Here is a 20,478-nt window from a genome sequence, read left to right on the forward strand (position 1 = left end):
TTGCGTTAGGAAGGGCATCCAGCGTAAAAACATGTGCCATATCAAAACATGAATATGATCTGTAATGGACCCCTAATGGGAGAAGCTGAAAGAAAGTTTTACTCTATCTGGACAAATGTTTATAGCGCAAAGAAATTGCAGAATGTCCGAAACTCGTGTAAAAATAGACATAGAGAATATAGAAGCAGGTCCTGGAGATAGTACCAATGAATTTATTGGGAAATATGTTTCCATGCTGTAGGATCGAGTTTTTAAGCATTACGCAGGGAATTTCCTTTGCTGAATCACATATCTGCTTCAGGGCAAGTGTCGTGATGTTATTTCTGCTCAGTTCATTTAAATACGTTGCAGTCAAAACGAACATCCTTGTACAGAGATGAAACTTATACATTTTCAGGTAGGCCTGCTTTTCATTCTCGTTTTCACTTGCTCATGTCAGGGTTTAGTGGGAAAGTGAAACCACATCTAATGCTTACAAAGTCAGTCGCTTACCTAATACAATAATTTATATCTTTTTTTTTTTTTTTTTATGTGTAAGTCCAAATATATTCACTGTATATGAAGCGAAATAATACAGATTGACAAAGTATTGATTTATTCATAGTAGGATGCAATGATATTATTTCCAGCAGCAACAGGGTCCAAAGGATGCCTTTATTACTTCAATTAAAATATTGTTGAGTGCTTTTGGTTAATGTGGAGACCAGATGATTTCTTCATAATAACTCTATAGTGACCTCATAGAGTTGCTGTTTCAGTGGGATTTACAAAATGATGAACTTAATTCATCTTCACATGGAATTTTTTTTTGCTGGTTTTGTACCATTATACTGTACAATTATACATTATACATTATACTATATATTAGACTGATCCAAACCAAGTATGACGAAAGTAGGGATTGGACAAATCGGTCATAAAATATAATTATTCATTCATTCATTCATTTTCTCCCGCTTATCCGTAATTCGGGTCGCGGGGGCAGCAGTCTAAGCAGGCCCCCGCCTTCGACTGCTGCCCAATCCCCACAGCACCGTCCCTTACGGTCCCTCCTGCAGGTGGTGAGCCCACGGGAAGTAAAATATAATTAGTTTGGAGAAATGTTTTCAATTAAATATTGATCCTACCTATGATTTTTTTTTAAACACGTAAGTGTAATTCTTATTTAACGTGAATAGGAACTGTTTCTTCATCCACTGTGCCTCTATTTGTCATCATTCCAAGTCATCATTCTGGTAATATCTTGGGATCTCTGAGTCTGCTGTACCTTCTGAGAACATTTTCTCTGAAGCAGAAGAGATGATCTGGTCGAAGAAAGAGAAAACATCAAACATATCAACAATCGCTCCCTAACAAAAATAAAAATAAACACTATAAAGGGAAAAGAGAAGTCCAGTCAATTTTAAATATTTTACTATGAATAATGATGGTCCAAAAAAAAGATATCGATATCGATGATACTGGTATTGAAAATACTTGGTATCACAAATTCTTAGAAAATAAGTCGTCAAGTCAAGTTTATTTCTATAGCGCTTTTCACAACAGACATTGTCTCAAAGAAGCTTTACACAAATCAACAGTGAAGGTGAATGGTGTGAATTTGTCCCTGATGAGCAGCCATGGCGACTGTGGCAAGGAAAAACTCCCTTAGATGTTATGAGGAAGAAACCTTGAGAGGAACCAGACTCAAAAGGGGAACCAATCCTCATTTGGGTGACATCAAGAGTTTGATCATAAATCTTTCAACACTACAGAACACTGGAGAGTGAGAAATAACATGATTACTGGAGTATAAGATTATAAGTGATGTTCTTTCTGCAGTCTTATACGGTCTATATGGTTAGTAGCTCCTAGTTTTATGAGCTCAGCATTTGTGATCATCACAGATCCAGCATCAGCTTCTCCATGCCAGAGCCTTTAAACACTCCAGGAGGTCCAATGTCAAACTCCACACATGTAGCGGGATCCAAATGGCACTGGTACGTCTCTAGATGGTTCGGGATGTTTGCGAGTTCGGCATCTACTTCTTCAAAGGTCCGTAATCATCACGAGATGGGAGGTGACAGGAGCTGGCCAAACCTCAGGGTGTCTCGGGATGGGGAGAGAAAGAGAAGCAGTGGAGAGAAATTGGTGTAGCTGCTGTTCATGATATTAACAGCACAAGTTGATAATGTGCATGTGATCAGATGTTCTGGAGCACAAAGTTATGATATGTGATGTGTGTTATGTGTAGGCTTTGCTAAAAGATATGTTTTTAATCTACACCTAAACTGGGAGAGCGTGTCTGAGCCCCGAACACTGTCAGGAAGACTATTCCAACTGTCAGGAAGACTATTCCAGAAAATAAGTACTAGGTACTGTCCCAAATGCCACGCTAAGGAGTGTGGATATGTTGGAGGACACCAAAACGCTATTTAGAACAAGACCTTCAGTGTCTTAGCCCCGCCCTTTGTGTTATTTAATTGGCTCGCAGCTCGAAGAAGGCGGGGCTTGGAGGCTCAGTCTAAACAAAAACAACGCGGTTCGGCGCCCCTGCTGTAGATCTGCTTCAGGGAGACAAGGGATAGAAGCACACAGCAAGGGACAGAAAGGCACAGAAGAGGACAAAAAGGGACAGGAAAAGTGAGCGCCATGATTATTGACCGAGTTTGCGAGGGGTATTCGGCGTATGTGGACAACGACGCGGACGTCATGACGAGTCCGGTGAACCTGTGGTCCTTTTACGGATGCTCTTCGCCTGGAACGGAAGCGGGACACTTGTCCCCGTGGAAAGCGAGCGGAGACGGCGAGGACAGCGGAAGTTGCGCGGGGAGTCCACAGCGTCCTGACAGCAGCTTCACAGGGGTCTACGGTACGACCGGAAATAAGAGAGAAAAGTCTCAACATGTTTATTATTATTTATTTATTTATTTATTTATTTATTTATTTATTTATTTAATACATAAGCTATTATTATACAATGACTTTAACACCTTATTTAGGACACTTAACAATAATAATAATAATAATAATAATAATAATAATAATAATAATAATAATAAATAAACATGAATATATGATGTTGTTATTATTATTGTTATTGTTATTATTATTATTATTATTATTATTATTAGTGTTTGCTGCAGTACTAGAAATAATAATAATAATAAGTAAATAAACATGACTATATGATGTTGTTTATTATTATTATTTATTATTATTATTATTATTAGTGTTTGCTGCAGTACTAGAAATAACAATAAATAAATAAACATGAATAGATGTTTATTATTATTATTATTATTATTATTATTGGTGTTTGCTGTAGTAGTAGTAATAATAATAATAATCCATCATTAAATATATAATACAGACTATTATATATGTATAATAATCAAAAGGATTTTTATTTTAATAAAACTCATTATAATAAAAAAAAAAAAAATCACACTAAAATATTATTTCCAGCATTTGTAGGCAGAGGTCTGAGTAAGGGATCTGATAGTTTTTCCGATCAGCTTCTTATGATTCATGTTTGTTCCTTATAAAGTGGAAGCTCAGGACGGTTCTCGGCAGGCGAATGCACGTTACCAGGGCGTACGCGTGAAAAACACGGTGAAAGAGCTCATCCTGCAGAGACGCCACATTGAGGTACAGGTTAATTCTAGGGTGTAAAATTTACTTTTAAATTTATATATAATGTATATATATATATATATATATATGCCTCTGGCAAAAAGATGTCCGTTTTTCAGAAATTTTGCTTCTTTACAGGTCCAGCCGAATAACAATGAAAATGATTTCCCAGGTAATTATTATGAGGATAAAATATATGAGCTGTTATTTATAAAGAGCCGAAGAAATTGGTAAAGCCCCCCTCATGGTAAATGATATATTTTCTTGTGTATTTTAGCCATAACTACTTTACTTCAGAATGGAAAACGATCAGCTGAGAATGCTTCGCCTAACTGCATAACTAAAAGACCTGCGACAGAACACAACAATGTCCTGGTAATCATCTTTTACCTTACACCATTAAACTCTCCACATCCTTATAGCTCAACAACTTTAACTTCAAAACTACCGCCGATCGTATATCATTTTATTACCTGTTATGCACGAACTGTTTTTGTGTTTTTCCAGTCTCCGTATCTTTTGAATGAGAGCATGCCGAAAGAGCCGAACATCTGCGAGGGACTCGGGGACATGTTTAGCAACACTGGGCTGTCCATTGAATCGGTGACGGTTCAGGGCAGTGAGATTTCAATCTGCCACCCAGCTCAAGACACACAAGAAGCACTACCTACTCTGTACTCCACCACATCAAGCCCACTGTATAGCAGCTGCCAGGCTTCTCAGATGACAGAGAGCCCATACACATCCCCATTCCAGTGCCTGAGTCCACAGCAAGGATACGGGCCCAGTGGGAACACAGTGCCTCAAATTTCCTTTTTCCAGTGGCAGATCCAGCAAGAGGAAAAGAAATTGGCTGGTTTAAACCCTCTGGATCTCATCTCCAGGGATGGAGATGGAGATACGTAAGTAAAGCTTTATTTATTTATTTATTTATTTATTTATTTATTTATTTAATTTTTATTTGGAAGTAGATTTTAGAAAAATACTGCAGAGAGCCAAACATCTTATCCATGTTTGTCCAAACAACACCAAGAACAAATCCAACAACCAAAATTTTCTAAGTCAGTGAAATTTTGCTGTTATTTGACATTGACTCGACGTCCTGTTTGTCCCTCAGGTTCCTCCACATTGCAGTGGCACAGGGAAGACGAGCCCTGGTCTACGTGCTTGCACGAAAAATGTATGACATTGGCATGCTTGATGTCAAAGAGCATAACAGCCAGGTAGGGCTTACGGTTCACTCCATTCCATAAAACACTCCTAGTGTCTATAAACTGTAAACAGCTGTTTGCTTTGACAGTAAATCCATCATCAGAATGCCACCAATCCTATACACGCCTTAATGTGGTGACGTCAAAGCAGGCGGAATGGAAAAAGGGCTTGATCTGACCTGATACTGATGTTTGTTTAAATATTTCTTTCCTCTTCAGAGTGCATTCCAAGTAAGTGTGGCAGCCAACCAGCATCTCATTGCGCAAGACCTACTTTCAATTGGAGCCACGGTAAACACTACAGACTGCTGGGGCCGCTCCCCGCTTCACGTGTGTGCCGAGAAGGGACACGCACTGATTCTACAGGTAAAACGTGCTACACTTTCGAAATGGAGACTCTTTACAAATTATTTTAAAATATGCAACGAGGTGAAAAATCACACATTCAACATTTGTGCATTACGAGAAATGAGTCTTAGTCATTATTTAACGGCTGTTTGCACCATCGTCTCACCTTCCCTTAAGAGTGAACACCCACAGTTTACACCCCTAACACTCTAACGCACGTGTAAGTTTCATTTCTTTCTTTCGCCCAAAAAGCCTTAAATAAACTCACCTTGTCAAACAATACAGTTAAGCACACAAGACCGAACAAATATACAACCTTGCGTTATAGACACGCCACCTAACCCATGTCTAATCATTTATTAATTAATGAACGGATCAGGTGGGGTTTTTAAATAAATATATATATATATATATATATAATATTTATTTACAATATTTCTGTATATCACACGCATGATTTCTCTCTCCGGTCACAAACACCAAAACACTTGCATTCCGCTTTCTTTCTTTTTTCCTTCCTCTATAACATGACAAGCAGCATTTTGTGTTTTATTCACTTAACAAAACACATAAAAAAAAAGAGAAGCCTTTGCGGGAACAGGTTTTTGTTTATAGCCCCTATAATTTAAGTGATAACAGGAAGTTTCACAGATGTTTCATGACATTTATTACCAGTTCAGAAAATGTGATATTTGATGAGAAAAGAAAAAAATACAAACATTTGAGATGCGCTGTTATCGGAAAAGTAATTGACGACAGCGTTGTGGGATTGAATTCTTTATAGATTTACATTTGGTTCTAACATCATACCATAAATGATTGAATAAAAAAAAAAAGTTTGGATAATTTTAATTCATTAGCAGTTGAGTTTAGCTAAAACTATTGATTTACATGAGTCAATCTAAGTCACAGTGATTATTATTCTTTACTCATAAACCTTTCTAAAGGTTTTTGAAACCAAAACGCAATAAAAGTCTAAACTTACATTTACACTTGCAGCACTTTGTGTGTATGCAGGACGATTTATTATTATAATTTTTACCAGTAGTCCCCAATATTTTTTTCCCCCCTATACTGGTTATACACAATAACATGCATTTGTATTACTAATATATATATTGCACAATTCATTCATTCATTTAATTATTGCATCTATAATAAAAATGTAACTGTGTGGCCTGATATTGGTTCACGGCCTAGTGGTTGGGGGTTAAGTACCAAGTGCCCAGCATTGGCAGCATTATGGAGCTGGGATTTAAACTCACAACATTCTGCTCACACATCCAACATCTTAACCACTGAGCTCCATTCTCCTTAAACAAATAAACTCTGTCTGACTGGCACAAGTTGATCTTGATTGAATTAATCCCCTTTTTTTTTTTTTTTTTTTGCTCCTTGTCAACTTATCAAAATGCACTTCTTTTTTTTTTGTGTGTGTGTGTGTCTGGGTGTCTGGGTGTATGTGTGGAGGGATCCGATTGTTACCAAACGACTTCCTTTAACTTCTGTTCATTTCCTCAAACTAGCAGGAGGCAACGCAGTCTAAAATTCCCCTCATCCTGCAAAACAGGTTCCAGTTGTCACATACTGACAACCATATCCCCAGTGCTGCCAACCATTTACCAGACTTGGCACGCAAACATGGACATGATCCTTAATGCTCTATTTGTTTGCCTAAAAGAAATAAATAATTAACACGACAGAGAAAGTTTTAGTTTGCATGGTGCAGAGGGGAAACACAAAGCTGCCCTGTTAATCTGCTTTTAATACCAATGGTGTTACATTTCATAGGTAAGTATATAAAAATAAATAAATCTATCTTGTGATTGTGTGTCTGTGCAGGCCATTCATAAAGCTGTGCAGAATAATGGTCTGAAGGTGAATGTCGAGGCTGTTAACTATGATGGTGAGTGTCACTTCTTTGACTGTGCATAAATTATTAGCATATTTAAATTAAAAAGCAGATATGATAAGAATAGGATTGACACAATTAAGTGTGATCAAATATACTACCTCAAGTCTTAAATCTACTTTGTCTTAATTCTACAAGCGAAAAGCTCTTGCCTCAACGTAAGTCTTCATTTCTTTCCCCTTCCCCATCCTTAGGTCTTACCGCTCTACACATGGCTGTGCTGACCCACAATGCAGTGGTGCAGGATCTGAGCCACATGTCCGAACCTCAGTCTCCTCAAACCGCAGCTCTGATGCAGAAGAGGAAGCAGCTCGGCGAATGCATTAGCACTCTCCTGCTTATGGGCGCCTCGTATGGGACAAAGGTACGTGTTGTCAATATAATTCAACATTATAGCTGTTTCTATTATACCAAAAAAACCTGTTTTGCACCGGATCTGAATGATGTTGGTTCTTCCAGGATCGCAAAAGTGGACGCACCACCCTGCACATGGCTGCCGAGGAGGCCAACGTCGAGCTTCTGCGCCTTTTCCTGGATCAGCCCGACTCTCTTTCCGTGATCAATGCCAAGGTAAGACATCATTATCATCATTCGTTATCCGTAACCTGAATACCGTTAACCTTCAGCCATGAGACACCAGTCAGTCACATACACACACTCATATTTACACTCGCTTTTGGAATGATGGGAAAAGACCAGAGAACCTGGAGGAAACCCACAGAAGTAACATAAAAAACAGAATTTAATACAAAATGAGAACTTAATTTTTTAATTTTTTTGGATTACATGAACATGAGCTTCCTAATACTTCACACTGATTACAAAGAATCAAGTAACAAGATATACAAGATATTAGTGCCTGTTGTGGAAAATTAAACGAATTAAACGCAAAACATCTCCCTTTCAGGCGTACAACGGCAACACAGCGCTGCACATGGCCGCTGCGCAAAACGGCCGTCAAGCACAGGCGCACGCCGTCCAGCTTCTGATGAGAAGAGGGGCTGATCCAAGCGCCAAGAACCTTGAGAACGAGCAGCCCGTTCAGCTAGTGCCTGAGGGATCTGTCGGGGAACAGGTGAGCATCCTATACAATTGACGTAGTACACTCCCGCATCGAGAAAAAAAAAAAAAACACGTCAAAATACACTGATGTTTTTGGATAATAATTGTAAAAAAAAGAATCATTTTGCCAAGAGCACTCGCTGTGATTATAAAGACCTTTTGTTTATTTTTATTTCCTTCAGGTGAGAAGGATCCTGAAAGGCCGTGGCCCGCAGGTTCGCTCCTGCATGCTCGAGTAAGATCGATCTCGCCCGATCTCCGTCCGTCAGAAACACTGTCAGTCAGGCAGTCCGATCAGTGTACAGTCTCATTTGCCGGTAAAAGGCAGATGTCAGTTGTTTCTATGAAACAAAGTTAACATTGTTCACTACTGTGTAGTAGAAGAGAAAAGGGAGGTCGAGCCCAGAGTGCATAGTACAGGATTTATTTAGGAACTAAGCAGATATTAAATTTTAAAAAGTGTATCACAGCTTTTACGAGCGTTCCAAATCAAATTTGCATCTGTGACACCTCTGGGCTCTGGAGAGTAAAGGGTTGTTTTTCATTATATTATTTAGCATGTATAACTGGGTTTTATCGGGTATTTTTTTGTTTCATGTAATCGATTTTTTCCCAAGAATATGTCGGTGGAATACAAAGTGCATATTAATCTAAATGATGAACCACTGCTCAGTGCTTTGTGCCTGCTTCCTCATTTGTACCGATGTTCTCTTGAGCATAAAAGAGCTAAAGGACGAAGGGCATAAGCTAAAAACAAACAAAAATTTATTTCAGCATGTTGATTCTGAAACTATAAGCAGCTTGAATTGTATTAGAATTTGCAGGTGGTTGGTTTTTTTTATTTTTTTATTGCACATTAATAATGTTCGCTCACACTCAAGGCATTTTATCATCTTATCTATGCTGTATTTTTAGTTGCACTTCTTATATGATCTCATCTCTGGTATGCCAAGACTTTGAATATGTCTCAAGTTTGAAGAAGTGTATCGCTCTCTTACATTGGTGTGTGTAATATATACACACATATATATATATATATATATATATATATATATATATATATATATATATATATATATATATATATATATATATACACACACACACACACACACACGTATGTATATCCTCATTTGTATCAATAACCTAAACATATTGATTACACTGGTGATGGGATTTTAAATATGTCTAATAGTTTTTTGACCATGTATGGTGTAAGGAATCTGAAATAAAGAATTTAATTATATAATCCTCATGTGTCATTAGTCATATTTTACTGGTTAAGTTTATAACTACAAGATCATCTTGAAAGAAGAAACCTGCAAGAGGTCCCTTTAACTGTGAATTGAATTCAGATTAAATTCGAAGTACAGATTATTTTATGTACATAACCTGATTCAGATGTTGGGTTTATTTTTTCGAATGAGTATAATGCTATTTTTAGTGTAAAGGCCTATAGAAAATCAAACAAACCTCACATAATTTACAAATTATACAAGATATACAGTACAGACCAAAAGTTTGGACACACCTTCTCATTCAAAGAGTTTTCTTTATTTTCATGACTATGAAAATTGTAGATTCACACTGAAGGCATCAACACTATGAATTAACACATGTGGAATCATATACATAACAAAAAAGTGTGAAACAACTGAAAAATGTCATATTCTAGGTTCTTCAAAGTAGCCACCTTTTGCTTTGATTACTGCTTTGCACACTCTTGGCATTCTCTTGATGAGCTTCAAGAGGTAGTCACCTGAAATGGTCTTCCAACAGTCTTGAAGGAGTTCCCCGAGAGATGCTTGGCACTTGTTGGCCCTTTTGCCTTCACTCTGCGGTCCAGCTCACCCCTAAACCATCTCGATTGGGTTCAGTTTGGGTGACTGTGGAGGCCAGGTCATCTGGCGCAGCACCCCATCACTCTCCTTCTTGGTCAAATAGCCCTTGATGCCTTCAGTGTGACTCTACAATTTTCATAGTCATGAAAATAAAGAAAACTCTTTGAATGAAGGTGTGTCCAAACTTTTGGTCTGTACTGTAGTTTTTTTTTAATAAGTTTTGGATTCTATATATTGAATCCAAGTGGCCAATAAAGTCATCTACAGACTATATTAATACCTTTGTTAGGTTTACTCTGAGTTAGCCATGACTCCACGAGTCTCTTCCTACAAATTCTTGTTCAGTCTCTCCAATACAGGCCCCGGAATATCATTCACACAGACACCAGGAAGTATATGAAATATATCCAAAGTTTAATGACATGGAAAATGCATATATATATACATGACTATGAGACCATTAAGGTTAAATATCAGTATGTGATGAACAAAAACATTGTTGAAGGTCATCCTGTTCTTTTACTGCTCTTCATCCATCATAAAGATTTGACAGTTGCAGCATGACAAGAGTCAAGAAAAGTTATTTCTACATTTAGTCTTCATTTGCTGCTATAATAACCTTCACTCTTCTGAGAAGATGCTCCACTCGATTTTAGAGTATGCTTGTGGAGATGTTAGTAAAATCAGGTACTGGAGACGGAGGCCTGGAGTGCAGTCAGTGTTCTAATTCACCCAAAATTGTTCGGTAGGGCTGAGGTCAAAGTTCTCCATTGAAGTCCATTGAAGGTATTCCACTCCAAACCATGTAAACTATATCTTCATGGAGTTCACATGGAAGTATTGTCATGCTGGAACATGATTTGGGTGTCCAAGTCCAAGTGATGGAAAAATATTATGCAACCACATCCAAAGATCCTGAAAAATTGCGTGCCTCCAACTTGGTGGTAAAAGTTTGGAGAGGAACCGCACATTGCTGGAAAACCCAGGTTGTCCCAAAACTTTTGTCCGTACAGTGTATTTGGCAATAACAGCATAACAAAAACAGACACTTAGCTATTCTTCCCGGTTTCCTGGGAATCTCTGGACTCCCACTGCTTTAATCATTACCCCGAAAGAACAACAAAAACACCTGTAATGATTCCAACCTGTATCCATGCATTACTTATTTTCAGTTAGCATGTGTTTAATCCTTTTATTTCCCTCAAACAATTTCTACATACAGTTTACATACATTTATTCAAAGCTTTAGAGGAAATATGAGGATAAACTCAGCTTTAAAAAAACAAGTAAAAAAACAGTGCATGCTTATCAGATAATCAGTGATCACACCTGACCTTTGCCCAACTCTATTGTGCTTGTCATCAGAATTCAGCTCCATGCCAACTTCCTCCTGTTTTTAAAAATGTTTTTGTGATCTTAACAGATACCACAGGGTATTAGGGCCTGAGATGAACTGTGTTGAACTGGCAATTGTGAACCTGTATATAATATCATATATAACTTTTAATACAAAACAGCTATTGTAAAAAAGGGATAATAGGATACGGTCTTATATGTTGAATAAAGATCAAGTTAAATATGTCTGGAGGCATTGTTTTTGCTCATTTGAAGTAAAGGGAATTGTTTTCATCTGATTTTTTTTTTTTTTTACCATTCAGTATACTGTGTTTCATATTCACATTCATAGATATATTTTATTATATGTTGTATTTTACAACTACAATTAAATAAAAAAATGATTATAGGAAATCTTATACAAATCTAGAAACAAAATCTGTTAATATGAAAAATGTAATAATAATATGCTATCCAAGGGTACACTGTTTTTACTGTGCAAGTTGTTTGTGATGAACGTGCCACAGTTCGCCTGCAAACTGACTGCATCTCCGGGTCGCAGACATGATGTCTCATGATGTTAAGATCTCAAGTCGGTGGACGGTTACCATGTGCAGAAAGCAGAAAGCATAAAATAAACACCAACACTGTCTTGCTCAACCATATTCTTGGAGTATGCAATGCAATGTTCTGCAAATCATGTTTTTTGAATTGGTTAGTTCTTCCCCAACCTGTTACCCAAAGTTGGAGGTGCACAGTTGTATAGGATCTTTGTATTTGGTTATATTAAATTTTCCCTTTACTTAAACTTGGAGCCCCAAACCTCTTCCAGCATGACAATGGCCCTGTGCACAGAGCCCAACTCCATGAAGATATGCTTTACATGGGTAAAGCATATGGCTGACCTCAACCCTACTGAACACCTTTGGAACCAGTTGGAGGGCTGACTGCACCCCAGGCCTCCTCACCACACCCACATCAAATCTGCATGAACACTCTAAAATCTAGTGGAACATCTTTCCAGAAGAATGGAAGATATTATATCAGCAGATGATGACTAAATGTGGAATGGGTTGTTGAGAGAGCACATACCAATCAGGTGTCCACAAAACTTTGTCCACATAGTGTATAACCTCATTAGATAATAGGTTTTTTTGTTACTTTCCTTTAATTAGTACTACATGTCTTCTTCAATCTTGTGATTAGTCATTCATCTTATTTAAATGAATACATGTAGTCACTGGTTGGTATCATTGTGTACACCACATTGAAATTTTTTTAGAGAAAGTAAAGGAGAGCTTAACTATATAAGCATGAAGGTGGTAGCTCAGTGGTTAACGCCTTTGGTTTGGAGAGTCATGAGTTCAAATTCTAGCACCACCATGCTGCCATTGCTGGGCCCTTGGACAAGACCCTCAACTTCTGAGTTGTAAGTTGCTCTACCAAATAGTGTGAATATATATTCCCTGCTATATATACATGTACATTTCAGCTCAGCAATGGCTAATCATAAACTGATTAGCGGAATTAGGTGTGTTAACCCTGAAATGTACAGGACAGGGGAGGAGGTGCTCCAGGAACATCAGGATTCATACATCAAGTATATTAGAGAACTATTTAACCATCATATGTGAATAAGCCAAAAATGTATTGCTTAAATAATCATCTAAAAACACCTGAATAAAAGGTAAGACAGTCTAAAATTGTTTTATATAACAAGTTTCAGCTTACTGTAAAACCAACACTTCCCTTTTTATACAGGAGGAAAATGCACACCGAATAATAATAAAAGTGTCCATAATTGAAGGTGTAAATAAAAGACTGTGACAATGTTTTTATAAGGAAAGTTAATTTGCTTTTCAGTACTTTGGGAAAATTTAAGACGAGAGCATAAAAAAAACTCAAACGGATTGACATTTCACAGAGTTACAGGTGCATCAAATGCCCTCGTGATCCTTCAGCAGGTATTTTTGTTGGCTGGGACTCAAGCGAAAGTTGATAAATGACTAGTTAGTCAGGACAGGGTGGTAGAAAAAATGCTATTGTCCTTTGCATGGGTGTAGTTTCATGCTGGCACAAATAGGAAATAAAATGCAAGAAATGCAAAGTTATTTTAGTTGTATGGAAACAAAGAGAAGAAATCTGTCATTGGATTTTTTCTGTAAATGTAAATTCAGTTTTACCTCCCTGACTATATGTAAGCCAGTCTAGGAAGCCGCTTTACCTGGACAAATTTCAGATTAAATGCAGTTCTCAAAACTACAGCGGGAATGTTTCTTTTTTGCATGGATCTCCCACTTGCATTTCTAATTATATTCCCTGTCAACAGAGTTTTTAGACTGATGGTCCTAATGAGCCAGTATTTATTGATAGAGATCTGGTGGAAATGGGGAAATTTGCATTTCTATCTATTTCCACCAAAAGACACATTGTGTATGTCTACATTTGTAACTTAATCCAAGTTGTACAGCACTGTAAAAAAAAAAAAAAAAAAAAAAAAAAAACACAACTTACAACTGTAAACAAGATCTTATTTCAATGATTAGCACGATTATATCTAATCGGCTGAGGTAAAAGTCCTTCATCGTTGTTTCTTCAGTTATCTGACATCTCGTCATGATTATATTATTGGAATAATATACTAAAGGTTTGAGAAGACCTGATAGTAAGATGGGTATGTGCTTTTTGAACATCCAATTCCACATTTAATCCCCATTTACTGTTATAATAAGCTTCACTTTTCAGATTTTTTCAGTTTTACTAGATTTTGGAGTGTGATTGTGGAGATTTGTGCTCATTCAGCCACAAGGGCTTTAGAAAAAAAACAGGCAGTGATGTAGAGTGAGGAGGCCTAGCGTGTTGTTCCAATTCATCCCAAAGGCATTTAGTAGGGTTGAGGTCAGGCATCAATAGCAGGCTAATTATGATCTTCCACTCTAAACCATGTAAACTATATCTTTATGGAGCCTAGTTTTGTGCCCAGCAGCACTGTCATGCTGGAACACGTTTGGGTCTCGTAGTTTAAGTGAAAGAAAAATATAATGCCACCACATACAAAGACATCCTACACAGTTGTGTTCCTCCAACTTTCTAGTAACAGTTTGTGGAACTGTTGAACCACCTTTGGCGGGAAAAGTCAGGTGCCCATTACTACTTATTAATGTCCTGCATTTTAAAATCTGCTGTCATCAGTGAGCACAGCACAAATTCTTACAGCCAGTATCTGATCACAGACTTGTCTGTATCTCCATATAACATGGAACTATTCACTATAACTATACTGTCTCCAAATGCTTCATTGGACGACAACCAAAGCAAGTTTGGAAAGTACCCTAATCTAAACTATTTCCATTTCCTTTTTAGCTGTTTTTCTTAAGAATTACACAGAGTTATTCATTCATCCATGAAGCAAAATAACTGGTTTAGCAAATCGCCAGCTTTCAATTTAATACATAAGCGCATTTAATAATTTGACCATTAGAAGAAGTTTAATAGTTCCATGCTCAAGCTATGGTTGATGATTAACTTATTAACAGGTAGGGAAGGTTATGTAGACTGTAACCAGACCCCACAGCACAGGTGTTGGCTATAAAGTTACTTTAAAGCCACCATGGGAACACATATGCCTCATACAATGGTCTTAAAGGTACGGTGTTTTGTTTTCTTCGTATTTTTTTAACCATATTCAAATAGAGCCACTGTTCTCCAAGCATTACTGTTTATTGACTACTGATTGTTACTGTTGAGAAGATACACAATAGGTCTTTACACTTAAAATTTCCTGTAAACCCCTATATAATGCTTTGAAAAAACTAGTCAACTATTCTGCATTTTGCTATGTTTAAACCTTCATTATGAAAGCAAAAGTAGGCTTTATGTACACATTAAAAATACATTTCATGCTTAGGTATACCCAGTGTCCTTTTAATCATCTATGAGATACGTATTCTGGCTTATTAAAGATCATACTGTCAGAAAGGATTTGAAAAGGAACAGAGGGATTTAGTCGGGGAAGTGATAACAAATGAAAGATCACTTTGTAAGAAGTCCAGGGGTTTGAACGAAACATTCCCAAAAGGCAGCCATTAAAAAAAAATTATAATAATTTTTCTACTTTATGGTAGAGCAGCTACACTGAATCAGCTCCTCAATAATAAGCACATGACTGCTCATTTGCGGTTTGCCAAAATGGCAAAAGGATCTAAAAGACTCTCAGGGCATTAAACATTTTTTATTATCTGCCAAAACTAAATTAAGTTTTTAGGCCTTAACATAGAGACACATAGAGGCACAAAGATGTGTGTTTTCCAGAGGTGGCAAAAGTACACATCCTTCATTTAAGTAGATGTTTTAAAATACTCTGGTAAAAGTTGAAGTACTGACTACACTTTTTTACTCAAGTTAAAGTAAAGACGTTTGGGCTCTTCTTAAGTAAAAAGAAGCCATTACTACGACCTGTTTTAGTGTCACGCTGGTAACTGGACCTCACTTCATATTAATATTAGGGCTGTCAATCGCTTAAAATATTTAATACGATTAATCGCATGATTGTCATGATCACAGATAGACCAGGCGTCAGAAACCGGGGGAATACAGAATGTCTATTTGTCCTCAACATACAAACACAGGTGAGCTTGAGAAGAGACTGTAGCAAAAAGGCACACTTAACTGAATGCTTTCTTAGAAGCATAGCCAGGAAGCATGGAAGCACAGGGAGCATGGAAGCACAGGGAGCATGGAAGCACAGGGAACCAGAGGGGTAGGAAGCACGGGGAACCAGCGAGGTAGGAAGCACGGGGAACCAGCGAGGTAGGAAGCACGGGGAACCAGCGAGGTAGGAAGCACAGGGAACCAGCGAGGTAGGAAGCACAGGAAACCAGCGAGGTAGGAAGCACAGGAAACCAGCGAGGTAGGAAGCACAGGAAACCAGCGAGGTAGGAAGCACAGGAAACCAGAATGGTAGGACATCTAGGTGATCTATGGTCGAAACTGGGACATCAGACCGTTAGTAAAGGAGAACAGGGACCTTATAAAGAAGACAGGTAAATGGAGAACAGGTGTAGGTGATTAGTGGGAGCAGGACAGGTTTAGGTGATTAGTAGCAGGGAGAGGCTGAGCGAAAGTGTGAGCCTTGGAGGGAGGCGTGGCTGGTGGTTCTCTGACAGTCATAAGTTAACTCATAATTAATCGCATCTTATTTGCAAATTTTTATCTGTTCGAAATGTACCTTAAATTGATACTTTTCATGTTTTTAATATTCTAATCAACATGGGCATGGACAGCTTTTGAGAATCTACTTAAGTACAGTAACAAAGTATTTGTACTTCATTTGTACCACCTCTGGTGTTTCCCCGAGCGGCCCAGCCAGAGCATAGACTTGAACTGGCTTGATCTATAGAAAAAAACATAAATACAATGTAACAAGTACATTAAGTAGAATAAGTATAATTTCCAAACTTTTACTTCAGCTTTTTGGCTCCATTTATACAATTAGGCATAGAATAACAGAGCACAAACTCTTCTTTACAAACTCTTGGTCAAAACCAAGAACATGTCTAATGCAGCCAATACAAAAGACTTTCTGGTACAAAAGCCAATGAGTCAGAGACAGGTTGAAGGAAATGTTCTAAAAGTGGATTTGAGATTTACAGCCCTACTAATAAGATATATTTCACCTAGCATTACTCTATAGCAGGGGTCACCAACTGGTGGACTCCGGTCCAAATCCGGATCGCAAAATAAGCCCAGCCGGACCGCAAAGCCTTTTCACATAATCAAATAAATATATGCCAAACGTTATTTTCTAATAAATCCAAATTTGTATCAGGCACATCAAGGTGGGCTCAGTAGAGCTGTTTGGTTCCTACGGCGCCACGGGTCACTACAGTACTACAGTTACTATGCTTACTGTTTCTATGATGAGCAGTAAGCCTGACTGACTTTGAAAAGCTGAAGGATTATGCTTTGGAATCAGATGCCTTACTGATATTTTAATGGTAATGTGAGGCCTGAGAAAAACTCCCTGATGACTTGAGGACCCAGATTTAAGGAACCAAAAGACTTTGCAACATAGTGAACATCTGTTCAACCGTCTTTTCCTAGAGCTGTGTATTGACTATGTTCACATTCTGTTTATTTCTGTGATTATGGCTACAGCAACAACTCTGATATATTTAGGTGACAATTTTCACTCAGGGAAATAAACACATTTTTTTTTGCGTTTTGCCGAATGTAAGTCACAAATGCTGAAACTCTAAGCAGAAGCATCAGGCTGAATCGTGGAAGGTTTTGTGCATTATGTAACAGCAAACGCTTTATAGCTAAAATTTTGTAGATATCACGTCCATACAGTTTGTAGGTGTAGCACTTCCACCGTGTTTCTTCCCCAAACTGTTGTCAAAAAGTTGGAACTACACTACTGTATAGGATATCTTTGTAAGTTTTAGTGTTACAGTTTCCCCTCATTGGAGCTAAGAGGCACAAACATGACCATGCTGCTAAGGGTTGCCAAAGTGGGAGTCTGAAAACCTGAGTACGCTGCACAAACCCTAACCCTAATCATGGCATCATTGAGAATCTATGGGATGAACCGAAAGACAGACTGCTTCTCGGACCTTCCAGACCCAATCAACATCAGTGCATGATCTCACTAATGGCCTTGAGGCTGAGCACAAATTCCCAAAGCCACACACCAAAATTTGTCAGAAATCCTTCCCAGAACATTGTACGTCATAACAGCAAAAGTAGAACTACATTATTATGATCGTTTATTAAACACATGGTCAGGTAGTTAAAAACACTTGGCCTTTTAACGTATTTCAATTTAGTTTATTTCTATATTTAAAAAAAAAAAATAAACATTTTTATTTCTTTACAGAAACATAGATTAAAATAATTTTTTTATTAATAAATTTGTCCCTAATTAGTTTTTCCTAGTAAACGAGCCAGTGGTGAAGGAAAAATCCCTTAGATGGTATAAGGAACCAGACACGAAAAAGAACCTATTCTCATCTTCCTAATATCCGTTTATTATGGCTTCATCACAGCTAAGGTTACAAACTGTTCATTGATTGACACTTAAAAACAAAACAGTTTGTGGCAGTTGTAGCCCCAAACCACTGGAGCAAACTGTTTAGAATTATTACAGTCCAAATCCATCTTCATGGTTTTAAAGTGGAACCATCCACAGTAATCTCATGTAACTTTAGGCTGATCATGTGGAGGCAACCTTGGCAGCAGGGAGTGGTTTTTAGTTAATGAGAATTCTAAAAGAAGGGCATCAGAAAGGATCAAGCAGATTCAGAATGTATTTCCTAGCTTAATATTCGTTCTTTTATATAAAAAAAAAGATCCTAGCGATGTTACGTGCATGACTTGTAGAAACCGTAATTGGCCCTAGTATACTTTAGTATGCATAAAAACTATGTCACTGTTCATACCAACAAAAAATTCCAGGTTCAAGTTTTAACATGTCCAAACCTACACACCAAGCAACATGTACAATACAATACACAATATGGACATAAGTTTGTGGACACCTGACCAATAAAATCTGTATGTGCTTTTTGAACATCCCATCTGATGTAGGTCAGGTGAGGAGGCCTGGGGTGCAGTCAGCATTCCAATTCATTCCAAAGGAATGTTTAGCAGTGTTGAGATCAGAGCTTTATAGCAGGCCGCTTAAGATATTCCACTCCAGACAATATAAAGCATATCTTCATGGAGTCATGGATTTGTTTACAGGGGCACTGTCATGTTGGAACAGGTTTGGGTCTCCTAGACAATGTAATGTTACAGCATCCAAAGACATCCTGCATACAGTATTGCCTTGGAAAAAGTTTGGGAAAGAACAACATATGCCTGGAAAAGTCAGGCATCCCAATACTTTTGCATATGGTGTTAAAGAAATGGAGGAGGTTTGACAGTTAGTTCACATCTTATGGTAAGAGATAGTTTTTCAAAAAAATTACTACCGATACATTTATACTTAAATATTTGATATTTACCATCTTTTGACATTTACTAAATTGGTATGTTACAAATGCTAATGAATAATGATGTGTGTGTTTTCCACAAGTTCTGCATGAAATGGAAAGTGAGGAAGCAGAACCGCGGATTAGCTCTGCGATCACGGTGCCGGATACCTTGTTAACTCGAGTTGAGAAAAAAGGCCAGAGGATTTACATGATATAGAGAAAAGGGGGGATCTTTTACCCTTCATGCAACGTCCACTTTATTATCAAGCATGGAAACATTCACATGGAAAGTCCAAATGACAAGTTCCAGAGGAAACCTCCCTGGTGGTCTTCCACTGTTACATGTGACTTGTTGGAATGTACACATTGTATGAAAGTTTACTGAGTGAAGCTGTAGCTCACTAAAAATACAGGACCCGTTTTACAAATATTGTAAATACCTTGTACCAGATAAGCATTCAAGGTCAATGGCGTTCGTAATTGCATTTGTTTGGATCAGTGCATTAGAAGGTTCGTTCATTTTGAAATGCCTCGCTCTTTTGCCTTTTCGTGACAAAGCTTGTTTTTTTATGTACACCCAAGCGGCTATTTTTTCATGCTTTTCTGTTTATTGTATCCTTCAGGACACAGGTCTAAATATTCAAATGATGGCGTGACAGTCCGCGTTATGGTTCAAGCCTTGTCAAATTTCCAATTATGAAAACAGTAAAAGTGTTCTTACATAAACATATACACACACACACACACACACACACACACACACACACACACACACATACTGTATATAATTTGCTTGCACTGCAGCATGTAAATTGCGCAAGCTGAACTAAAAGGGTCTTTTTTTTTGTTGCACGTTTCCCTTAAACTCAACAAGATACTCTAACCATAGCTTTTGCATAGAAAACAAAACACACAACCTATTGAGTCAATGAAAAGTTTCCATTTCATAATGCAACAGGTTTGTTTGTGTTTTTTTTCTCATCTTTTATATCACACAGGCGCATTAAGAGGACGCTCTAATAGTTGAACTGAAACAGAAAGAAATATGAAGAGGGTGACATTTGCACTGAAACTACTCGAAAATAGTATAGGCGTGTTCTCATTTACCAAAATCATTTGTACGTCCATGAAGCAACAGACACGTCCGCTGCTAGAAGAAGAAGTAACTTTTGCAACCG

The 20,478-nt window shown here is 37.7% G+C and overlaps 1 protein-coding gene across 1 annotated transcript; it reads left to right on the top strand.

The window, feature by feature from the left end:
• The first annotated feature begins 2,524 nt into the window (after positions 1-2,524).
• Positions 2,525-8,599, top strand: nfkbiz (nuclear factor of kappa light polypeptide gene enhancer in B-cells inhibitor, zeta). Its single transcript, XM_083522165.1, has 12 exons — positions 2,525-2,851; positions 3,530-3,630; positions 3,754-3,787; positions 3,893-3,990; positions 4,123-4,517; positions 4,733-4,838; positions 5,046-5,192; positions 7,017-7,080; positions 7,281-7,450; positions 7,546-7,656; positions 7,994-8,161; positions 8,331-8,599. The coding sequence occupies exons 1-12, from the start codon at positions 2,632-2,634 to the stop codon at positions 8,385-8,387; spliced, it is 1,671 nt and encodes a 556-aa protein (XP_083378291.1). The 5' UTR covers positions 2,525-2,631; the 3' UTR covers positions 8,388-8,599.
• The last annotated feature ends 11,879 nt before the right edge of the window (positions 8,600-20,478 follow it).

Source organism: Silurus aristotelis, assembly GCF_946808225.1.
Source record: "Silurus aristotelis genome assembly, chromosome: 20".
In the NCBI taxonomy this organism is placed as follows: domain Eukaryota; kingdom Metazoa; phylum Chordata; class Actinopteri; order Siluriformes; family Siluridae; genus Silurus; species Silurus aristotelis.